Source organism: Pocillopora verrucosa, chromosome 13 (genome assembly GCF_036669915.1).
Source record: "Pocillopora verrucosa isolate sample1 chromosome 13, ASM3666991v2, whole genome shotgun sequence".
Classification (NCBI taxonomy): domain Eukaryota; kingdom Metazoa; phylum Cnidaria; class Anthozoa; order Scleractinia; family Pocilloporidae; genus Pocillopora; species Pocillopora verrucosa.
In genome coordinates, this window is record NC_089324.1 from 1867732 (window position 1) to 1887991 (window position 20260).

Consider the following 20260-nt stretch of genomic DNA (forward strand, 5'->3'; position numbering starts at 1 on the left):
ACCCGTGAGACTTTGAAGTATTTGCGTAGTCACGTGATCACTCGCCGAGAAAAACAAAATGGCCGCCTCCGGAGGCACGCAAATGACATCTGGAATGATCAAGTCTTCTCATAATATTCTGCGATCAGATGTTCATTAGAAGACACCCAAGGAGCCACCATGAGTTCGGACTCTCAAACGCTTCAAGCCAAGTATCAGAAATTGGCTGCAGAATTTGCAAAGGTACTTAACCGTGAATCGCGTCAAAACATCACAGCCATATGTGTCAAGTTAACCTTGCTAGAATGACTTAGGTTCATTAAAGATCTTTTTCCTCGATCGTTCATTTAATCTATTTACAAAGCATTTTTGAATCAAATATCACAATTTCTTGAAATACTTAGAGGTCACTTGATAAAATTACCTTTAGCGATTTTCAGGTGATCATGAAGACAGAGATATATATAATGAAGACAGAGATATATATAATGAATCCACAATTTTTATTTTTTTTTAATCATTTAGCAAAGAGCGCAGAACACGGTTTTAAAGAAGGCAGTTATCGAGGAACAAGAAAAAACCAAGACCCTTCAGGTAAGGAGATTTAATTATTTTAGTTATTTCCTTCTACATCCTTTCTCGGCATGGCTTCTTTTCTGTAGTAACTCATTAACAGTATTCGTTTGCATGTTCTTTGAAAATTTTATCTAAAAAATTATTACCCACTTTAGGAAACATTGCGGCAGAAGGACCAGTCTATTAGAAAATATGAACAGGAGATTGACAGCTTACAGTTCAGAAATGATCAGGTGGGACAGGAATCACTGAATTAATTTGGCAACTTTTATGATCAAATTTTAGGAGGTTGAGGTCTCATGAAATGAGTTTTGACCATGGCATCTCAGGATTACATGTACTTTGGATGCTTAGTTAAAAACTGCACTATGTTTAAAAGCTAATGACAGTCAAACTTCTCCTCAATGGCCACTTTTGGAACAGTGGGGAGACAAGTTCAGAGAGCTGGAATTTATAAAGATAGGATTTTGATTATGACACCTCCTTTTTTTCCCATTGATTTTATAAGTTGTCAAAGAGAGTGGCAGTGTTGCAAGAGGAGCTCGATGATTATGATGGAAAGAACAGAAGAGGAAAGGTTGCTATTGTTCATATACTATTTAGAGTTAAGGGAGACAGTGATCTAGTGGTTTGTGCCAAGGCCCTTATTGTTCAAAGCTTGTATAACACTATCTATACTATCTATCTTGTGAAGTACTGGCATCCCATCCAGGGGGGAGTAGTGCTACTCTTTGTTGCCTCATGCTATGTAAAGAAGGATAAACTCAGCTGGGAGGGCACTTAGCTTGAGCACAGGCTTTGACTTTTTAAGGATTACCTCCTCTTTTTCAGGACTGATATCATTTATCAATTCTCATTACAATTCTTCTGTGATTCCATGCAGATTAGAGATGAGAATACAGAAAATTATCAGTTGGATGAAGTTGACTAGATATAACAACAGATTCTCAGAACTGCTCAAACAAAAGACATACAATTGAAAATGAAAACTTGTAGTGATGCAGAATTATTTTTATTCATTGTCAGAGGTATAACTGTGGGACAAGTGGAAGTCCCAATTGTGAGATTTCCATTTTCTGTAATTTTTTCCCTTTTTGAAAAACTTTGTTAACTCTTTAACTCCCAGAAGTGATTAACATAAAACTTCTCCCTACAATATCCATACATTCTTCAGCAAACAGGTAATGAGAATATTCAAACTTATCAGGTAGAAGCTTCTATCTTGATCTAGCACCAAGTTCTCATTACTAATTTACAAGGAAATGTGTAGCAGCTAGAGGGGAGAATTAACAATCAGATCTTGGTAGTTAAAGGGTTAAAGAATTGAGATTAACAAAGAGCAAAGCAGTCTTTCCTGATGAGTTTATATTTGCGTCTTTGTTCACTGTTTATTTATTTTTGTTTATTTACCCAATTTCTTTTATGCATTTTAGTCGAGGATTGATGGTGTGACAAAGGGAGAGGACAATTTTGTAAAAGATCAGGAACTTCAGATAAAAATTCAAGAAAATGAGAGACTGCAGCGAGAGGTTATTATGATATCACAATTTTGCATTCACTGGGACAGAGGTTCATGAAATAAATTTAATCCTGTTTAATCATGGTATTTTGCAGTTGTATGAAACTACACAGGAACACAAAGGAACGATACTGACCCTTCAGGAAAAGTTGGAATCAATTGAAAGGTTAGAAGATGCAAACAATCAGAATGTTCTTCTAATCACTGAAGAGGGCTTATTTAGCACAAGAGCTTCTGAAGGTAGTGGGTGCCAGCATAGGCTTACTAGAGAGGGGAGCTTATTAGAGAGAGGGGGATTTTTCAGGCAGGGATACCATCTTAGCAAAAGGATTCATTTGAGGGAGGGGTTTATTAGAGAGAGAGGACTTACAAGGGAGGGGGACCAATCAGACAGGGGGACCATCTTAGTAAAGGGCCTTATTTTAGGGTGAGGCTTATTCGATAGAGGTTTTTTTTTTGAGAGAAGGGGACCTATCAGGCAGGGGAACCATCTTAGTGACAGGACTTATTTGAAGGAAGGGCTTATTAGAGAAGGGGAGCTTGGTAGATAGAGGGTTTTTTTTTTTTTTTTAGAGAGAGAGAAAGAGAGAGGACTTATAGATAGGGGACCCATCAGACGAGGAACCATCTTAGTGAAGGGGACTTGTTTGAGGGAGGGACTTATAAAAGTGGGGGCTTATTAAATAGAGGGTCTCTTTTTAGAGTGGAGCTTATCAGAGGGGGGGGGGGCTTATTAAAGAGAGAGGGTTATTAGAGAGACAGGGGGAGGCTTATAGCAAGTGGGAGACTCATCAGACAGAGGTACCATCTTAACAAAGAGTGCTTTTCGAAGAGGGGGCTTGCTGAATGGAGGGAGTTAATAGCAAGAGGCTTATCAGAGAGGGGACTAACTAGGGTGGGGGGATGGGCTTATTGGAGGGGAGGGCTATTAGAAATAAGGGTGGTGCTTGATAGAGAAGGAGGCTGTTTATTTGAAAGAGAGGCTCAACAGAGAAGAGGGCATATTACAGAGGGGTCCCTGTTCAAAAAGGGGGGGGGCATAATAGACAGGGAGGTTATTAGAGAAGGGGACTTATTAGATGGAAGTAGAGTGGCTCTAATAATCATGATGATAATAATGAAATAAACTTTACTCATTGGGATACATTTTCTGATATTTATATACTGGTAGATTGAAATTGGTCGTTTGTTTTCAGAAATTCCACCGATCACCAAAAGATTTTAGATGAAGCTAATGCAAAGCACAAAATGGTTGTTGATAAACTCAATGAGGAGAGAGCTTTACTGGAGGTTTGTGCAGCCATTTGTTCATGGATCTTCATAACTTATACCTAAAATAATTGTTCAGATTTCTGTGCAACTTGTGTCTTGATCCTGAACCCCTAACCCTCTAATTCTTAGAGGTGCAAAACATGTGACGGTTAAATTTCAGATCACTGTCTGTATTTGAGCAAGTGGGCACCTACCCCTTCCCTAACCCAATAACAGTCAACTTATAACAAGTTAGGGTTAATGTTGGGTTAGGGGAGGGGTAGGTGAGTAGTTGCCCAGATGCAGGCATTGATCCAAAATTTCCTAACTGATCAATGAGATAAAAGAGGTGAAAAGACGAATTATTGATCAAGTATGAGAACTGAAATTATCTTTGTATTCTGTGATAAAGATTTACTCATTAATGTTTAAATCTTTGTTTCACCAGGCAAAACTCCATAAGACAGAAGAGGAACTAAAAGTAGCAAGTTTAAAAGCAGAAAAGGGGTAAGATTTTTATAATAATAGATGTATAATGTCTTATGGACCTTGGTCAGACATGATAAAAACCAAGGATGACAGAACTTCCTGACAACTGCACTTTTTCTGGGCTTTAATAACCGTTTAACTGCCAGAAGTGATTAACATGTAACTTCTCCCTATGACATTAGTACATTATCCAGCAAACAGGTAATGAGAATATTCAAACTTATCAGGTACAAGTTGTTATCTTAGTCTAACACCAAATTCTCATAACTTATATATAAAGAAATGTGTAGCAGCTTAGAGGGGAGAATAAACAATCAGATCGTGGGAGTTAAAGGATAAACACAGCCTAAAGGCTTAGAATTACTCAAGGAAGAAAAATAGGATGACATTCATGTGCTAAAAATATCACTGCTATGAGTGACAATTTTCTTTTCCTATCTGACAGTCACCAGCAACTTAAGCTGTTACACAAAGAGATGACATCCAGATATGGTGAGAGAGAAGTTTAGGCACATCTGCAATTATTTTTTATGTCAGATAGATCTATGAATCATCAATTGGAATTACTGGTAGGAATTAAGTTGGAGAAAAACAATCTTGTGGCCATGAAACACAGATTCTTATCCTGAGAGGAAATTATTGGTCAGATCAATTGTCAGAAAACTTGGAGGAAATTGTTTGTGATCAGCCATTTTTTACCTGTGATACATAACTGATTTTAAATTTGTTCCTCTTGATGCAGTTGAAAAGTCCCTTGCAATGGAAAAATGTTCTTGACCTCACTTGATTCCAATTGTTTTTGTTAAAAATGCACCTTTCAAGTTTTATGCCATAATCACAAAAATTATTTCCATGTAATTTTAAGTGTTAAATCTAAAAATACAAAATTTAAGGGTGCATGTTTCTTTATCATATTAAGTAGACTTATTATAAATAATTATCTTAAACACTCTCTTTTTAGATGATGTTTCTAAAGTTGTCACAGAAAAACTTCCATTCAATGATACAAGTGAGTACATCATGGCAGCTGGGTATCTCCAAGCCTTTAAACAAGAGTAAGGCCAAGGGTGACCTTGTTGTGATACAAACCTTGCTGCTTTTCAAATATAAATTGCCTTGTTATCATGCTAACTAGATACTAGTGTCTATCACAACAAGGTCACCTTCAGCCTCACTCGAAATCGAAGGCTTGGCAACGAAGTACACAACTGTAAAATGGTCCATTATCAATGTGAGAGTCATTGACCTTAACCTATCTCTCTTCATTACTTTTCTTGAAATTGCAGGCATCAGAGAGCTGAACAAACTTAATGTACCAACACATGATCGTAGGCACCAGGTAAAAAATAATGCCTCAACCCTTCACCTAACATCAGTATTCACATTCTTCTAGCTATTTTCTAAACATTTCTTAAGATTCTTACAAGGAGAATTTGCTTAACAATCAAGAGCCTTTGGTTGTTGAAATACTTATGTGAGAATCTCAAGATAGCTAGATAGATAGATAGCTTTATTCAAAATGGACAAAACACTTAGCCCAAGACTAGTTTACAGGTTTGGGACATAACAAAAAGATCAGAAAATAATACAATAATAATGGTGCTTATTTGTATAATTTCAACTATAACTTTCCAACCACCCCACCCCACCCCACCCTACCCCCCCAGAAAACATGTAGTGGTCCTTCACTAAAATTATCTAATTTGTAACAAAGGAATGCTAATTTTTTTATAATTTACTGGATTCCCGCAGGTGAAAGCAAAGGAATTAATTTGTCAAGCAGTCGAACTCATTCGTGAGCTTGTATCAGGAATGTCAAACTTTCTTACCTACACTGAACAGGTATTTAAATTTTTCTTTTTAGCAGTTGTTGAGTGTCATGTCTTGTCTTTGAAATAACTTAACTTGTATTTTAAAAAAACATTTCAGTATTATGTGTTTTTGTCAGTTTTGTGTTTTCTTTTTTTCTTATTTGCCCTGAATAGCATGTAACACTGGATTTTAAAATAGTTTAAATCTAAAACTTCTCCACTTTACAGCGACTCAAGACCTTCTTTATAGAATCAGCTCAGCTGCAGATTAGTCCTGTCACACAGAAGGTGATGCACTGACTTACACTGCCATTACAATAGTGCTACTGATTTTTTTTGTTCATTTGCTAGGTTTTGCTTTTGCACTGAGTGACATACTCTTGTAGTATATGTAAACTGCTATGAAAATGATGTAAAAACTGTGCTCCAGGCCAGGACCATTTTGATTATGGTGATTGGTAGAACAAAATTTTGGTAACTAGATTTGTGGCAACAACCAAAAAAAATTTTTTATCTGTATTAATTGGTCATAAAGCAATTTGTTACTTGGAGTTTATGGTGTAAAATGAGTTAAAAATTTTCTTAAAATAAGTTATTGGAAATCTAGCACAAAATGACCTTTTCTCTTTTTTTTTTATTCAGATTATTTATTTTTACTCAAAAGGGATATTTAAGGGAATCTAATTTGGTCAAAAAGGTGTGGGTTTATCTGATTGATGTGGTGCATAATGTATAATTCTAAATTTATTTTGTGTTTTTGTAGTTCTGTGAGTACCTTCATGGAAATGCAACAGTGCTGAGAGCTGTGGATCAAGCATTTGTGTCATTCTACAACAGCATCAAAACAGACTCTTTGATTTCTTTGGTAAGAGTGACAATGTTCCTACAGGTCAAAACAGATTATTGAAAAGAAAAATTAACGTAAGTGCATGTCGCTCATAGCTCTGGCCTCATACAATGGACATTGTGGAAAATGATGGACTGGTAATAGTTTAATGGGTGACTGAAATAAACAAAAGGAAACAAATTTATAGATTCACAGTAAAACTTCATGTGCACAATGAAGATGTCTGTGCACTTTTTCTTCCTTAGTTCGGATCATTGCAGTAGATCCAGTGGTAGCTCTAGGAGGAAGGGTCTGGGGGAACTTTATCCACCTCATTAGATTTGTGGGTATTTTTGGTCCCTCTCCCCCCCCACCTCACCCTCATGGAAAATTTCTGGATCTGCACCTAACTTGTGTGTGGTGGTATATAGTTTGAAAGAGTATTTTATTCAAATAACTAATCAATTTTACTGTTTTTGTCCCTCTAGGAAACCATTCCTGGTTTTTATGATTTTTCTGAAGCATTTCATAAATACAGCAACTATTTAAAGAAGCTTCTTCCTTACTTTGTGTTGAGGTAAGGAGTTTTGATTTTATTGTCATAATGATCATTGATATCATTATCCTGCCCATTCATATTATCTGTGAGAACATGGTGGCCAAGTAGTTAGAATGCTCACATGAAATTTGGAGTCCTGAAAAAAAACCGATCTGAGTCCTGGAAAAGTCTGGGAAAAAGTCCTTGAAATTTGTTTCTGAAAAAGGGTACGGACCCTGGCGTTCTTGGGCAGGGCAGTTTCTCAGTGTCTCTCTCCACTCTCTGAGTGGCATTGGGTACAAGTTAGCCAGCAGCAAAACCTGATGAAATGCTGAAGAAGGGGGGGGGAGGGGTAACCTATGGTGGACAAACATCCTGTCCAGGAGGGTGGGAAGGAGCAATTCTTTTAGTTGCTTCATGCTGCAGAAACTGGGAGAAACTCTGGCTGCTATGTGAGCTAATGCTGTATGTATAGTGATTTCCCAAGTTTATGACTACTGAAAAAGTAACCTTGTTCCAAAAGGTGTATTTTTTATTTCTTATTTCAAGCACCAGTGAAGAATGTAAAGCTTCAACTTGTTCCACTACACTAGAAGCCCACAACAAAGCTGTGCTGCACTCTCTAAGAAAGCTTATCACCGTGTTTAACAAGATTGACACTTACATTGGTGTCTTGGCCTCAGCAAGTACGTCGATAGTAAAGCGTTTTACCATAGAGTGCTATGAAATCAAAACTGATTGATAAATTATCACTATTGCCCATTAGATCAAATAAAAACAAGGGGTAGGCGAGCATAGTGAACGAGAAGGGGGGGGGGGGGGGGTGTGGCTCGTTGCACACTAATCCCATTGCATGTTATCTCGCCAAGCGCCATCTGAATATTTTTCAAGCTAATTTTGTGCTTCACTAGGGGCATTTTCTTCACTAATATGGAGGTCTATGTGGCGGGAAGGGGGAGGGAAGGATTGTGCTTCATCAAATTGTCGTTAAGGAAGGTAGAACCCCCGCTTTCCACCTCCTCCCAGCTCCAACTGATGGAAAATACCACAAAGAACCTATGAGAACCATTAGAAAACATATTTATGTAACTGGCTGTAAGCGCGGGAAAAAGCGAGTGACCAAAAAGAGATAGGTCTTAGATTTGCATCTGATTGGTTGAGAGGGAGGCTCGAGTTTTGTAGACCAATCACAGAGCGAAACGTAGCAAAACCAATGAAATCCTGGATTACGTTTGACTTTTGATTGAACATTACGGTGATAGTACCTTACCATGAGACTCTTCACACGTAAATCGTTTCTTTTTCTTTAACCGTAGGTTCCGGATCTGAAGGAATTCTACCAGCCAATTATAATGTTTCCTTTATGCATCTTAACTCTGCCCTGCAGCAACTTTATGAATGTGTTAAAGGTATGTTCTCGCCCTAGTGAACTGTTCATGACTTATAACCTGTGTGATTAAGTTACATATGGAGCACTTTTCAACCAATCAGAGAGAATGAAAATATTACTGAACAGGCAACCAGTTACAAATCGAAATATATACAGGCTGCCTGTGTGTGACCAAGGGTCAATGGAATTTGATTTTGAATCTGATTGGCTGAGAAAGTGGTGCGAGTTTTCCAGACCAATTATGACGAAGCAAAACCAAAGCAATATGGGATTACTTTAGACACTGAATTAAAAATTGCTCTAACACCGCGAGACACTTATTTTTTTTTTGCAGTATTATCAACACACTTCCAGTCTAAGGTTTCTCTTGAACATCAGCTGCCCACAGCAACACAGGTTAGAAAAAAGAGAACAACAATGAAAAATAAAAACACTGTCATTTATCTGTGCATGAATTTGTGAAACTGTAGAAGTGTTCTATTAATCTACTGTTTTTTTACTTATATTTTAGACCCTGAAAAGCACAGACGAATGCATCGTTTCTTCTTTAGTGTCTCTGCTAACTGCAAGTGCCAAGGTACCACTTGATTTGTTTTAATACCTTTGGTAGTCGAAAGACGTCAGTGATTCGGTTTCGTCTCATTATTTTTTGCCATAAGATTTTCTTTGCTCTATAGACACCCTGGCCTTGTTGTCAGCAGTTGTGTCCTCGACCCTTTGACCCCTGAGAGTGACCAGCATCTGATTTCTCATTACAACATCACCACTGAATCACTCATAAAGGTTATGAGAATAAAAGGAAATGATCACCAGCTTAAGAAGCTCTTGATTGTTAAACAAATTCTCCTTGTCAGCACCTTAGGAAATGTATAGAGAATAGTATGGAGAATGTGTATACTGATGTTAGGATGTAAAGAGGTTAAATTTCGCCCTCATTCCTCACTCAGTATTCCTTTAAATCAAACTTCAGATAGGAAAGTTTATGAGTGGAAACTTGGATTTCTTCTCAACAAAGTCTGGCGTCAAAACAAGAGGAATGACTTCTGCAGCTGATAGCGAGGTGAGTGTTGTAACATCAACTCTTCTCTGTCTTTTAGCTTCCTTAGATTTCGATGTGGATTAGGTAAGAGAATTTAGCGCATCAACAAGATGAAATAAAGCTGATGAATATGTTTTTTTCTCTTGACCTATTTTTTGGATTATGTATTAATCTTGTCGGGGGAGGGAAGAGTTACATGTTGTTTACTTCTGGAAGGGAAATAGTAAGAGCAATTAGAAGCCTGATGTCTGTTTCGTACGGATCAAGAAAATTTCAATGATGGACTCGGAGTCTCTCTCTCTCTATTTTGTTTTAGCTTACTTCATCGCCAGCTGTTTTGGAATTCAGACATCACGCTGCTGACTACATACAAAAGCTAATGCGGGTAAGTTGGTTATAAACATCCTTGCTTGCAGAGCAGGCGTGATTCTTCAGACGAACGGAGGCAAGCTCTTGGTGATACTCACGAGCTCCTTCGCTCGCGTGTGACTCGCGGGAAGGAGACCATGATTTTAAAAAAAAACATGATGTTTATTTTGTTTCTTTAAGCCATCCCCGGAGTCAGTTCCTTACAGAGTAGCGCTTAAAAATCACAAGATCCTGTTAAGTTCGACAGAAAGCAAAGATTCCTTAGAACAGCAGGTAAGCCTCTTTTACTCGTGAGAATCTGTGTTTGGGTAAAACCTTTTCGTTCAGTGGTTATCTTCTTGATTCTCTCAGCTAGATGACTTAGATTTATTAATACAAGAAACGGAGAAAACACCATTTGGTCTTCTCGTAGAAAGCTTAAGTTTCTGTTGTTAGGTTACAGGGTATCAGTCAGGTATTTGTTATATTTGCATGATTTTGATGCTTTTTTCTTTAACTGGGGACACGCACGGCCTCATCGTCAACAAACTCGAGAGCTCTGTTTTCGAGCCTTGGCCTGGTCATTTTGTTGTGTTAGAGCGCTTTTCGATTGAGTGTCATAAGAACAAAACCAAAGTAATCACGACGGCCAATGCGATGAAAGGAAAATACCTGTAAGGGCCAATGAAAACTTAAAAACCGACCAAACATCCTATAGCGCGGGAAAACGCGGGCGAGCAAGTCGTGTTTGGTTTTAGTTTTGCATCTGATTGGTTGAGAGAGAGTGGCGTGAAGGTGAAGAGCGAGGTGAAGCAAAATCAAAGCAATCCCGGAAAACTTTTGACACGATTGAAAATTTCATTATTGGGAAGAAGCTTTCACTCTCTCAGTGCCTCTGTGCCTCTCTCCACTCAGGAGTATAAACGGGTACTGGCCAAAACAGCAGGGAGGGTTGACGAATCGGTGAAACAACATCCCATCCAGCAGAAGTGAAAATACTCCTGATCGATTTATTTTCTAGAAACTGGGATAAGCTCCGGCACAAATGGGTATATGCGCATGTCAGATATAACTTATTTTCTCTCGCATAGATTTCAATGACTCACGAAAAGCTTTCCAAGCTTGAACAAGCCAAGGAACATTGGATGTTAGAATCTCAACTTTTACAAGTGAAATATGAAAAAGAAGTCAAGGTTTGTCCCGCCTCTGTATCGACATAAATTAAGTTAATAGTTGAAATTCTCAAGGAATTGTATGGGCTTTAAAATTAATAAGATATTTTTGGTATTTTTCCGCTAAACAGTTCTGTTGCAAACTAGGAATTTTATTTTATTTTTTCGTTCGTATATCAATTTATTTTCGTAACCTTTCATTAGAAAGTACGAGATCTGGAGGAAGAGATAAGCAAACTTCAGACTGCCAAAGGAGTACTACCAACAGTAGACGGCCTGTCGGTAAGTGAAATTCTCTTTCTAATTGAGTTTCAAGTTGCTTTCATATTGGTTTTGTGTAACTTTATCAGTTTACGTTTTCACTTATGTTCTGTTCCAGTCTATCTCGGACGAAACTGGATCCATTTCATCACATTCATCATTGACGTCACATAGTTACGAGGTCCAGGCCCCGCCGTCTGATGTAGGAATTTATCTTCTGCCTTTAATTTGCTCCAGTTTATTCTTTTAATTTTTGAGGACCTTCTGTTTTTCTTGTGGGCGCGTTGGCCAGCTAAGGCAGTGTGCTATCTATTTCTATAGCTTCAACATCTGGAAGGATACTAACTGCGTTTAAAGAAATAAAAATGCACCAGAGCTGCAAACTCCTAGATGTTAAGCAGAAAAAATAAAGAACGTGCACCCCTGTCCAAGGCAGTGGTGCAACCCTTGAGGTCTTTGGGAATCCAAATGGCAAGCCGTTCATTACAGTTGTAGGAATGTCGCTATACACAGAGTTTGATTTGCTAGGGAGCATTGATCTAACTGCAAGGTTGACCGTAGAATGTCCCAGCCGTATAACAGTCGCAGTTTACAATCCCATAACTCTTTGTGCTCCTTCTACTCTCTCCCATGTCTCTCCAGTCAGAAAATAGATAATATATGCTAATCTAGAATGCTCTTAAATGACATTGCTAACTGTGGTGCTGTTTTACATTTCATTTGTGTGAATATAGCTTGGAGGAGTGGCGCTACTCAGCCAAGCCGAGGTAAGAACCAAATTTTGTCGAAATGAAACGAATTACCGTGATTGAATATGCTGAAGGAATTGACGCCTTCTTTTTTCGTTGCTAAACTTAAGTTTCCTGTGACTTTTTCTTATTCTACTTTGGAAGTTAACCTGAGGATTTATTTTACAGAAATAAAGTTACTTATCACTATACACATTTTAACTCTTTACACCCTAACATCAGTATGCATATTCTCCATACTGTTCTCTATACATTTCCTAAGGTGCTGACAAGGAGAATTTGTTTAACAATCATGAGCTCCTTTACTTGATGATCATTTCCTTTATTCCTGTGACCTGAACATGTGAATTAGAAGTGATCTTGTAAGGAGAAATTAGATGCTTATCACTCTTAGCGTTTAAAGGGTTTAGATGAAATGACGATGTACTTCTCTGGTTGGTCGTGGTTATAAGGAAAAGGCCGCTAATACGCATGCGCTGGTCACGGTGAATACCGCGGACAACCTCAATGTCTTGCGCTGTTTCTGGGATATTTTACCCAAGATTTTTAAGAAACTTTTAAGTGACCTGCTTTTTTCAATGCAATTTCAGGGAGCAGAGGAAGTAACAAGGGAAACACTGATCAAAAATCATTTTACACAGAGAGTAGCTGAGCTTACTTCACAGGTAAATTACTAAAATTACAAATTGTTAGTTATTTTGGCGCAGAATACTCTGCAGTTATAAGTTGGGAGGGGCAGGGGGGAGGGTAGAGAACTCAGTGGTCTGGCGGTGAGCACGCCGAATCCCGAGTCAAGGGGTCTGGGTTCGAAACCTGGCAGGGTCACTGTGTTGTGTTCTTGCGCAAAACACTTTACTCCCACAATGCCTCTCTCCAGCTAGGAGTATAAATAGGCACCAACAGGCTGTCTGGGAAACCCGGGAAAATAATGGGGGCCGAAGGGTTGGGGGTAACCCTGCAATAGACTGGCTCATCGTCCAGGGTGAGAAGCAGTACTCCTGATCGCTTCATGTTCTAGAAGCTGGGAAAATATTCTTCCCATGGATTTTAAAGAAATATGGATTGTTTGTATTTTTCTTAGGTACAATTTGCTGAGAGCAAGACTGTATCGATAAGTACAGAGGTAAACAGCTTCTCAAGTCTTCTCGTTTTATTTTTCGCTCCGACGAAGGGCTATTGCTCGAATAGTCCGCTTTGTAACTCTTTACGGTGGCCATCTATAATACAAAATTACCCTGTTATACTCTTCCACCGACGCAGCACCACAGTTTCTTTAGAAACTTACTCCCTTAAATCAGATTTCGATTGTCTTAGGCGCGGGAAATCGCTTGCAATCAAGTCGTAGCTGGTTTTAGTTTTCATGTGATTGGTGGAGAGGGTGGTGTGAGTTTTCTTGACCAATCACGAGCGAAGTAAAACTAACCAACGCAATTCACTGTGATTTCCTTGTTACACTAGGAATGAAAGGAATGATTTACATTGGCCAGGATTTTTTTAATTCAGTTGAGAACTTAGCGCTATACTTATTTAGTTACTCTTTTGTTTCATTTGCGTTGTCATTCATTTCTTTTTTAATCAGTGCCGCGCTCTGTACCGACGCATGAAACAGGCTGAAAAGACAAAACAAGAACTCGCGAAAAATCTCAAGACTGCAACCTCCAAAGTCAGCCAACTAGAGGTGAGTTAAAACTGACAGTAAACGCCTCTGAGACTGTTCATGTATCGGTGTATCGCGAATTAGTTGTTTGTATGTTTTACCGCCACTATGCGCGTTTGTATTCACTATTTTCCCGCCACTAAACTCGTTTACGTTCGCTACTTTCCCGCCACTAAGCGCATCTGTTCACTTTCTGCTTCAAAACATCTTTATGCTTATTGTGTTCTCGTACTAAACGCGCCTTTGTCAACTGTTTTCCCGCCTTTAAACGCATGTGTGTTCACTGTTTTCCCACCAATAAGCGCCTATTTTCACCTTTTCCTGCAACTTAATGTCCGTATGCTCACGGTTTTCTCGCATTAAATGCGCCTTTGTTGATTGTTTTGTTGTTCCTTTCACTGTTTTCCCGCTTCGAAACGCGTGTAAGCTCACTGTTTTCTCACCAGTAAGCGCACCTTTGATGACTGTCTTCCCGCCTCTAAACGCTAGCGTACTTGCTGCTTTCCCTCTTCTTGACGCGTGCGTGTTCACCGTTTTTCGCCATTTGAACGAGTGTGCTTACAAGTCTCCCGCGTATTTTTTAGGACGAGGTGGAGACAATCAAGCGAAGCTACGAGACACAGTTATCAATGATGAGCGATCATTTGTGCGGAATGAATGAGAAGCTCACCTCACAGCAAGACGAAATAGAGGCCCTTAAGGGTAGTAAGGCGAAAAAGGGAAAACAGCGGTGACGAAGAGAGATTTTATTTTCAAATAGAGACAATAATATTGTGAAGAGGGAAAGATTGCGGAAGGTTTTATTGATTTATGAAAGACAGATTTTAAAAATGGCCATCAAAATTTATCTGGAGAATTATTAGATCCGTGATGCCGTATAAACATTCCTAATAGTAATAATTTGAGCTCTTATAAATTTTTTTTCATAAGTGCTTAAAACAGTAGGATTTGTTACTATTTTCTCGCAGTTTTTCTAGTGTCTGTGATGTTTTTCCTAACTTTCAGTTATCTTCCTTTTAAGAGAATATTTCTCCACGGACAAGCTCTCTCTCGAGTCGAGTAAATTCTTTGCAAAAAAAATTCTCATTTCCCCGAATATACGAACGTCTTACTCAAAACAACAGTTACCCCCAGAGCGTTACACCACAGTGTTTGAGCTTTGTTTTGCTTTTCCTTTTTGAGCTATGTACCAAAATCACTTTTATCTATGGAATATTATGCACTTGTTGACTGAGTAGGAGGGCTGGACGAGTCAAAATAATTGGCTGGAGGTTATGACTTCGCTCGATCCATGAATCATGGCCGAGAGCCAAATATTGCCTTTCGGCCCGATCAAACTCAGTCAGTCAGCATTGAAAATTTAAGGGAAGTTGCATGTTGATCATCTGTGAAGGTTAGGGCTGTAAATCAGTTGCACCCGGCCATAACGAAACTTCGGGTCAGTTGATGATAGCTTTAACAAGATCGTGTCAACAATCCTGTAACTTTGAAAAGCTTTGTAAGAAATTTTTGTATTAGAATTCTACGGATACTCAGTAAAACTTGATAATTTTTTTTAATTTAATGGTCGATGTAACTTGGTAGTGTATGTCAATGCAACCACCCTCGTTTGAGAGTTAATATTTATGTAACAACCCTCCCCTACCCTTCCCACTTATATTTAGAACTGTACCTCGCAAACACCAGAGTGCATGACCAAAGCCTACGAAAAAAGCTGGTTTGGGAATGATATGGATGAAGTGCGTGGACTGAAAGAAAAACGCTGCTAAAACCTCGGCTTATAGGAGATTTACCAGGCTTATATTTATCCAGAAGAGATTATTTTATGGGCTTACAAGAGCTGAATAATTTTTTTATCATTTAGAGGACTCCATGAAAGTTACTGCTTACGGATAGCTTCAACTGAGTGCAATAATTCAAAATTAATGAGACCATCAAAGCATTAGGATATGAAACACTAAAGTGATGCTATCATCTTTAAACCAAACTATATAAACGAGAACTTTATACAAGTAAGTATAAGTACGAATGAAAACGACGTTGAAAATAGCCTCTCAAATTAACAGTTATTTCAGGATTAAGTTGTATCTCTCCTTTCAGAACAATTGAATTGAATGTAAGCTCTATACTCACTTTCGCTATTATTCCCTCTCCTAAGCAGTAAAAACCATTGGAAAAAAATTGAAAATAACCTCCAGTATTAGTTATTTTGGGAAAAAAGCGCTATGTCGAAAATTTACAACATCTCGTTATGTTTTGAAATGTGCTGCCCTACACGCAAGTTCAGAGCAACGTATGCGATAAACCGTGAAGGTGTTAAGTTAAAAGAATGAAATCAGTGTTCTCTTCAGCATGTCTTCTGATGCATAAACAAAGTGAATTTGAGTGAAATACAGACAAAAAGACCAGTAATTGATGAATATGGATTAAAATCAGTATTAACCCTTTAACTCCCAAGATCTCACTAGTAATTCTCCCTTCTGTCTGCCAAATGATTCTCATTAAGTTTGTTTGGAGAATTTGGTAGCGGATCAATGAGTAATTTTACAATTGATATTTTTCTTTAATCTCATCACTTGTTTGCATGATGTTGTATAGATATAGGAGAAATTTTGTCTTGGTCACTCACGGGATTTAAAGGGTTTAGGTTATTCTTGTAGAAATTAGTTCTCAACGAAGTTGCACTGCAACTGTTTCCTTTTCACTCGTCATTCGGTTGACGCACGCTATGGATTTAGGACTTTCTACTTCAAATAAACATCTTCCCTCCAAAAGTAATCGAAGAGTTAATTAGAATGATTAAGCGCATTAGCCTGATCGAAGCCAAAATGAACCGAAAAGAGGAATAATCGATCAGAAGTTGTATGAAGGCTTTAAAAAGGTTTTTCAGGAAATTTCTGAGACAGCGTTTTGATAGACGAGATATTTCTATTCTGTAAAAATACTGAAGGTTTTAGAGAGAGTCATGCCACCTGATAAACAATTTGGAATCTTTTGATACGAAATTGTTAACTGACGGAGTAACCAGCCTATGTAAATAGCGACAAAAGTTGTCTATCGGTAAGATCAGTGATGAGATCAAATAGAGCCGCCTTCAAATAAGTTTCTAAATCTTTAACCTTTGATTGAAAGAAAAGGTGCATTTAAATACAGGATCTCGGTAAACGAAAGTACGAGAGGAAGTAATTTCCGCATCGAAAAAAGATAGTGGCAATCAAAATTGAAATTTCTTTTAATCGCCCACGCTTTAAACAAATAGTGAAACCAAGTTAAACGTGATGTTTACTCGATAACTAAATTTCTCCATTCTCGCTTTAAAGGCCTCGTTGCGAAGCAGCGAAAATGACAGCTGAGGCACATGGTTTCCATTTACAATTGCGTTAAGCGCTGTCAGTCAAATGGAGCAAGACGCTCAGTGATTGGTCAATTTCGCGAAGCCATTTGAGTGCTTCTGTAAGCAGCTGTCCTCTCGAACTTAGCGTTTGTCATGAAAAGGGAGCTCGTGGATACGAATGCGGCGTTTGGTAGGAGTAAAAAAATGATTTGTGAAAGTAATCAGACGACAATTCAAACGTAATGACGACCATGACATTCCATCGGGGACAAATGGAGTATATACAACCGCCGCAGAATTCTCAGGTAAATGGAGTGCACCTTTTGTGAAGCATTCTGATTTGCAACACGGTAAATGTACTCAACTTTTCAAACTCACACCCCTTTTCCTTGTGCCCGCCCACCAAACGCTTTTAATCGACAGGAAATCCAACCCTCTCCTCTGGCCCTGCTAGCTGCGACTTGTAGCAAGATCGGACAAGGATTTGAAGCGCCTCAGAATATCCTACAAGCGCCGATCAACCAACTAGACACACACCAAGAGTTCGCGACCTCGTGGGTTTCGGAACAGAACGGATCGTCGCATACAAATGACGATGTTTACAACTCCAATACACCAAACGTTCTCCAAACGCAAAATCACTCCAACACGGGTCTATATGCCTCCATAAACCAGGTGGAACAAGGCCAGATGTATTATGCAACCGTTACATCAAGTCCTGTTGTTCTTTCACAACAAGGACTTGTAACAAACACCGAAGCCAGCGTTAATCTCGCATATACTCCGGAATACGACTTGTCTAAAACGGTAGATGGAGTATGGACGGTAAAATCCGACTCAGGAGAAAATAACACTGCGATCGGAGCACAGTGGTGGCAAGGAAAGCCTTTATCTTGGGCTAAAAGCGCAAGTAGTCCTTCGCATCAATTTGTAGTGTCGCCTTCGTACTCAACAACAGTGGGAACTAGCGACGCTGGTATGTCTATTATTGAGCAACAGGGACAAGAAGCGGCAGTTGACAACAACGCACAGAATCCTGCCTACGTTCAAGTTACAAGGACACCACAAGGGCAGATAATTTTAACTCAAGAAAGCACAGAACCGAATAAATGGCTCTCCACTGGAACGGTTAACGTCATCGCTGCCGCATCAAACGCTGCGAACGGAAACGCAGCTATTCAGGTACAGGTTCATCCAGAATCTCCGCAAGATGCTCAAAATGTCAGCGTTAATGTTGGACAAGGGAGCAATCGGCGGCTTCGACGGGTCGCCTGTACTTGTCCTAATTGCAGAGAAGGTGAAGGAAGAACAGCTGATGGTCGTAAACAACACATCTGTCATATTCCAGGCTGCGGGAAGGTTTACGGCAAGACATCTCACTTGCGGGCGCATCTGCGCTGGCACACGGGCGAGCGCCCATTTGTGTGCAATTGGCTATTTTGCGGGAAACGATTCACTCGATCCGACGAGTTGCAACGCCATCGAAGAACTCATACGGGCGAAAAACGTTTTGCGTGTCCAGAATGCGGAAAACGTTTTATGCGAAGTGATCATCTGTCAAAGCATGTACGGACACACTCAAATGGAAGGCCAGTCAAAGGGAATGGCGTGATGAGCTCAGGAGAAACCATCGCTATTCGGCCGATCCCTCAACAAGAAATTTCAAACTTGCCAGTTATTGAACCACGGCCTGAGGAGATCAAAACTAAAGTGGAAAGTGATCGTTCGGCAGTTGTGGAAGTAGATCTTCCAAATGTTGCGGTCGCCGTTGAACAGAATCAATTGAGTGAGAATGAATATTTTACGGGCGATGCGACAGAACACTATCTTAACGATATGAGTGTTGCTCACGAATTCGTTGCAGTTCGAATGGATGGAACTCCGGGTACAGCTATTTTAGTACAAGCACAAAACTTAAACATTAGTCAAGGTGTTTAAAGAAGAAATAGAGAAGAAAAAAAAACTGCAGTACACTGATAATCAGTTCTTAGAATGTTTAATTCTTTTTTAAATTGAGAAAATGCTTCGATGTAAAATTGGCAACATTTAGTTCAACATATTGTAAATTTCAAACATGTGGCAAAAATCTCTAGGTTTTTAAGATTTGTGGAAAGCTGAAATAGAGTGATCTTTCGATTTAAGATGTGCAAGATTTTTGTGCTTCGATCGAGTTAATCAAATTGGATCGAATCCAATTTGAATAGCGTTGTGTATATTATTCAAATAATCTATATATATATGTGTGGGAAAGCAAACTTTAGTTTGCGTTGTCGTAATTGTGCTGAAGTAAATAAGAAAATTCTAAAATTACCACACCAGTTAGGTGTCTATATATGATGGGATTTGCTACCCTCTGTTGTTAAATAATCTACTGGATGTATGATTATATTTTTACAATTCAATCTGACTTTTTTAAGGCCTTGTAAGTTATTGAATTATTTATAACTGCTTGCATGTTTCACCCGAAACTGAAAGGAATTTTAATATCATTTTTAGTTTTCATGGAAAAATTGTAATCGTAGCTCTCTTCATAGCATAACAGAAGTCTTGCCTAAGTGACTTGTACAGAAAACAACAAAGATGGAAAATTAGGATTTTTCTAAAAGTTACTGGCTTTGAATGAGAATGATCTTTGCAAGCATTATGCATAACTTTTTTGAAAATGTATATTTGTACAAAGAGGAAGTTATATTCTGACCAATCTATTTTTATTAAACTTAGTGAAGGAATTTATGACATTGTATTGAAATATGTAGTTGATTTGAAAACATTCACAGCAATCCCAGTGGAAGCTTTTGTTTCACTTCTATGTTGTGAAACAGGTACTCAGTGGGTGAACATTCCAAATTAACATGTTCACTCTTAAGATCTCACTAGTAATTCTCCTTACTGTCTGTGATACAGTTATTGTGGTGTTAGTTTGGAGAACTTGGTATTGGATCAACTAATAATCCCCTTATTTATATTTTTCTCAATTTTCATCACTTGTCTGCTTGATATTCATTGATATTGTAGGGTGAAATTCTGTGTTGGTTACCTGTGGGAAATTAAGGGTTAATTAAGAGCCCTGCTAATCTGTGAAGCAGTCTTTCTCTGCCAATCCATTCAAAACCAGTGCACTTGATGTGTGATGTCAGAAGGTAGTTGTGTATTGAATTAATATCCTGCCATCTTAAAATTCTCATCCAGCCTCTCTTATACAAGTTATTGTTGGCTTCTTTTGATTTGTCTTGTGCAAAAAAAAAAAAACAAACAAACAAAATTAAAAAAAAGAATGAGTAGAATGTTTAGTTCACTCTTTCCTGCAACTTTGTTATAGTC

General features: G+C 38.6%; 2 protein-coding genes across 2 annotated transcripts; both read left to right on the forward strand.

Moving 5' to 3' along the window:
• Positions 1 to 29: 29 nt before the first annotated feature.
• On the forward strand, positions 30 to 15169 carry LOC131773632 (protein phosphatase 1 regulatory subunit 21-like). Its single transcript, XM_059089565.2, has 30 exons — positions 30 to 222; positions 505 to 573; positions 711 to 788; positions 1064 to 1132; positions 1989 to 2084; positions 2170 to 2240; positions 3271 to 3364; positions 3774 to 3832; positions 4260 to 4306; positions 4776 to 4823; positions 5101 to 5153; positions 5567 to 5656; positions 5854 to 5913; positions 6389 to 6490; positions 6940 to 7028; positions 7539 to 7675; positions 8306 to 8398; positions 8714 to 8775; positions 8891 to 8956; positions 9350 to 9439; positions 9735 to 9803; positions 9968 to 10060; positions 10858 to 10959; positions 11143 to 11220; positions 11318 to 11401; positions 11934 to 11966; positions 12539 to 12613; positions 13030 to 13071; positions 13528 to 13626; positions 14190 to 15169. The coding sequence occupies exons 1-30, from the start codon at positions 160 to 162 to the stop codon at positions 14337 to 14339; spliced, it is 2361 nt and encodes a 786-aa protein (XP_058945548.1). The 5' UTR covers positions 30 to 159; the 3' UTR covers positions 14340 to 15169.
• Positions 15170 to 16997: 1828 nt separating this feature from the next.
• Positions 16998 to 19672, forward strand: LOC131773650 (transcription factor Sp5-like). Its single transcript, XM_059089591.2, has 2 exons — positions 16998 to 17244; positions 17363 to 19672. Exons 1-2 carry the CDS (start codon positions 17182 to 17184, stop codon positions 18875 to 18877), a joined length of 1578 nt encoding a protein of 525 aa, XP_058945574.1. The 5' UTR covers positions 16998 to 17181; the 3' UTR covers positions 18878 to 19672.
• The last annotated feature ends 588 nt before the right edge of the window (positions 19673 to 20260 follow it).

Coding starts and splice junctions, on each gene's coding strand:
- LOC131773632 (XM_059089565.2), top strand. CDS start 160: ATGAGTTCGGACTCTCAAACGCTTCAAGCCAAGTATCAGAAATTGGCT. Junction 8,399..8,713: donor ACTTTATGAATGTGTTAAAG/GTATGTTCTCGC, acceptor TTTTTTTTGCAG/TATTATCAACACACTTCCAG. Junction 10,960..11,142: donor AATATGAAAAAGAAGTCAAG/GTTTGTCCCGCC, acceptor ACCTTTCATTAG/AAAGTACGAGATCTGGAGGA.
- LOC131773650 (XM_059089591.2), top strand. CDS start 17,182: ATGACGACCATGACATTCCATCGGGGACAAATGGAGTATATACAACCG. Junction 17,245..17,362: donor AACCGCCGCAGAATTCTCAG/GTAAATGGAGTG, acceptor TTTAATCGACAG/GAAATCCAACCCTCTCCTCT.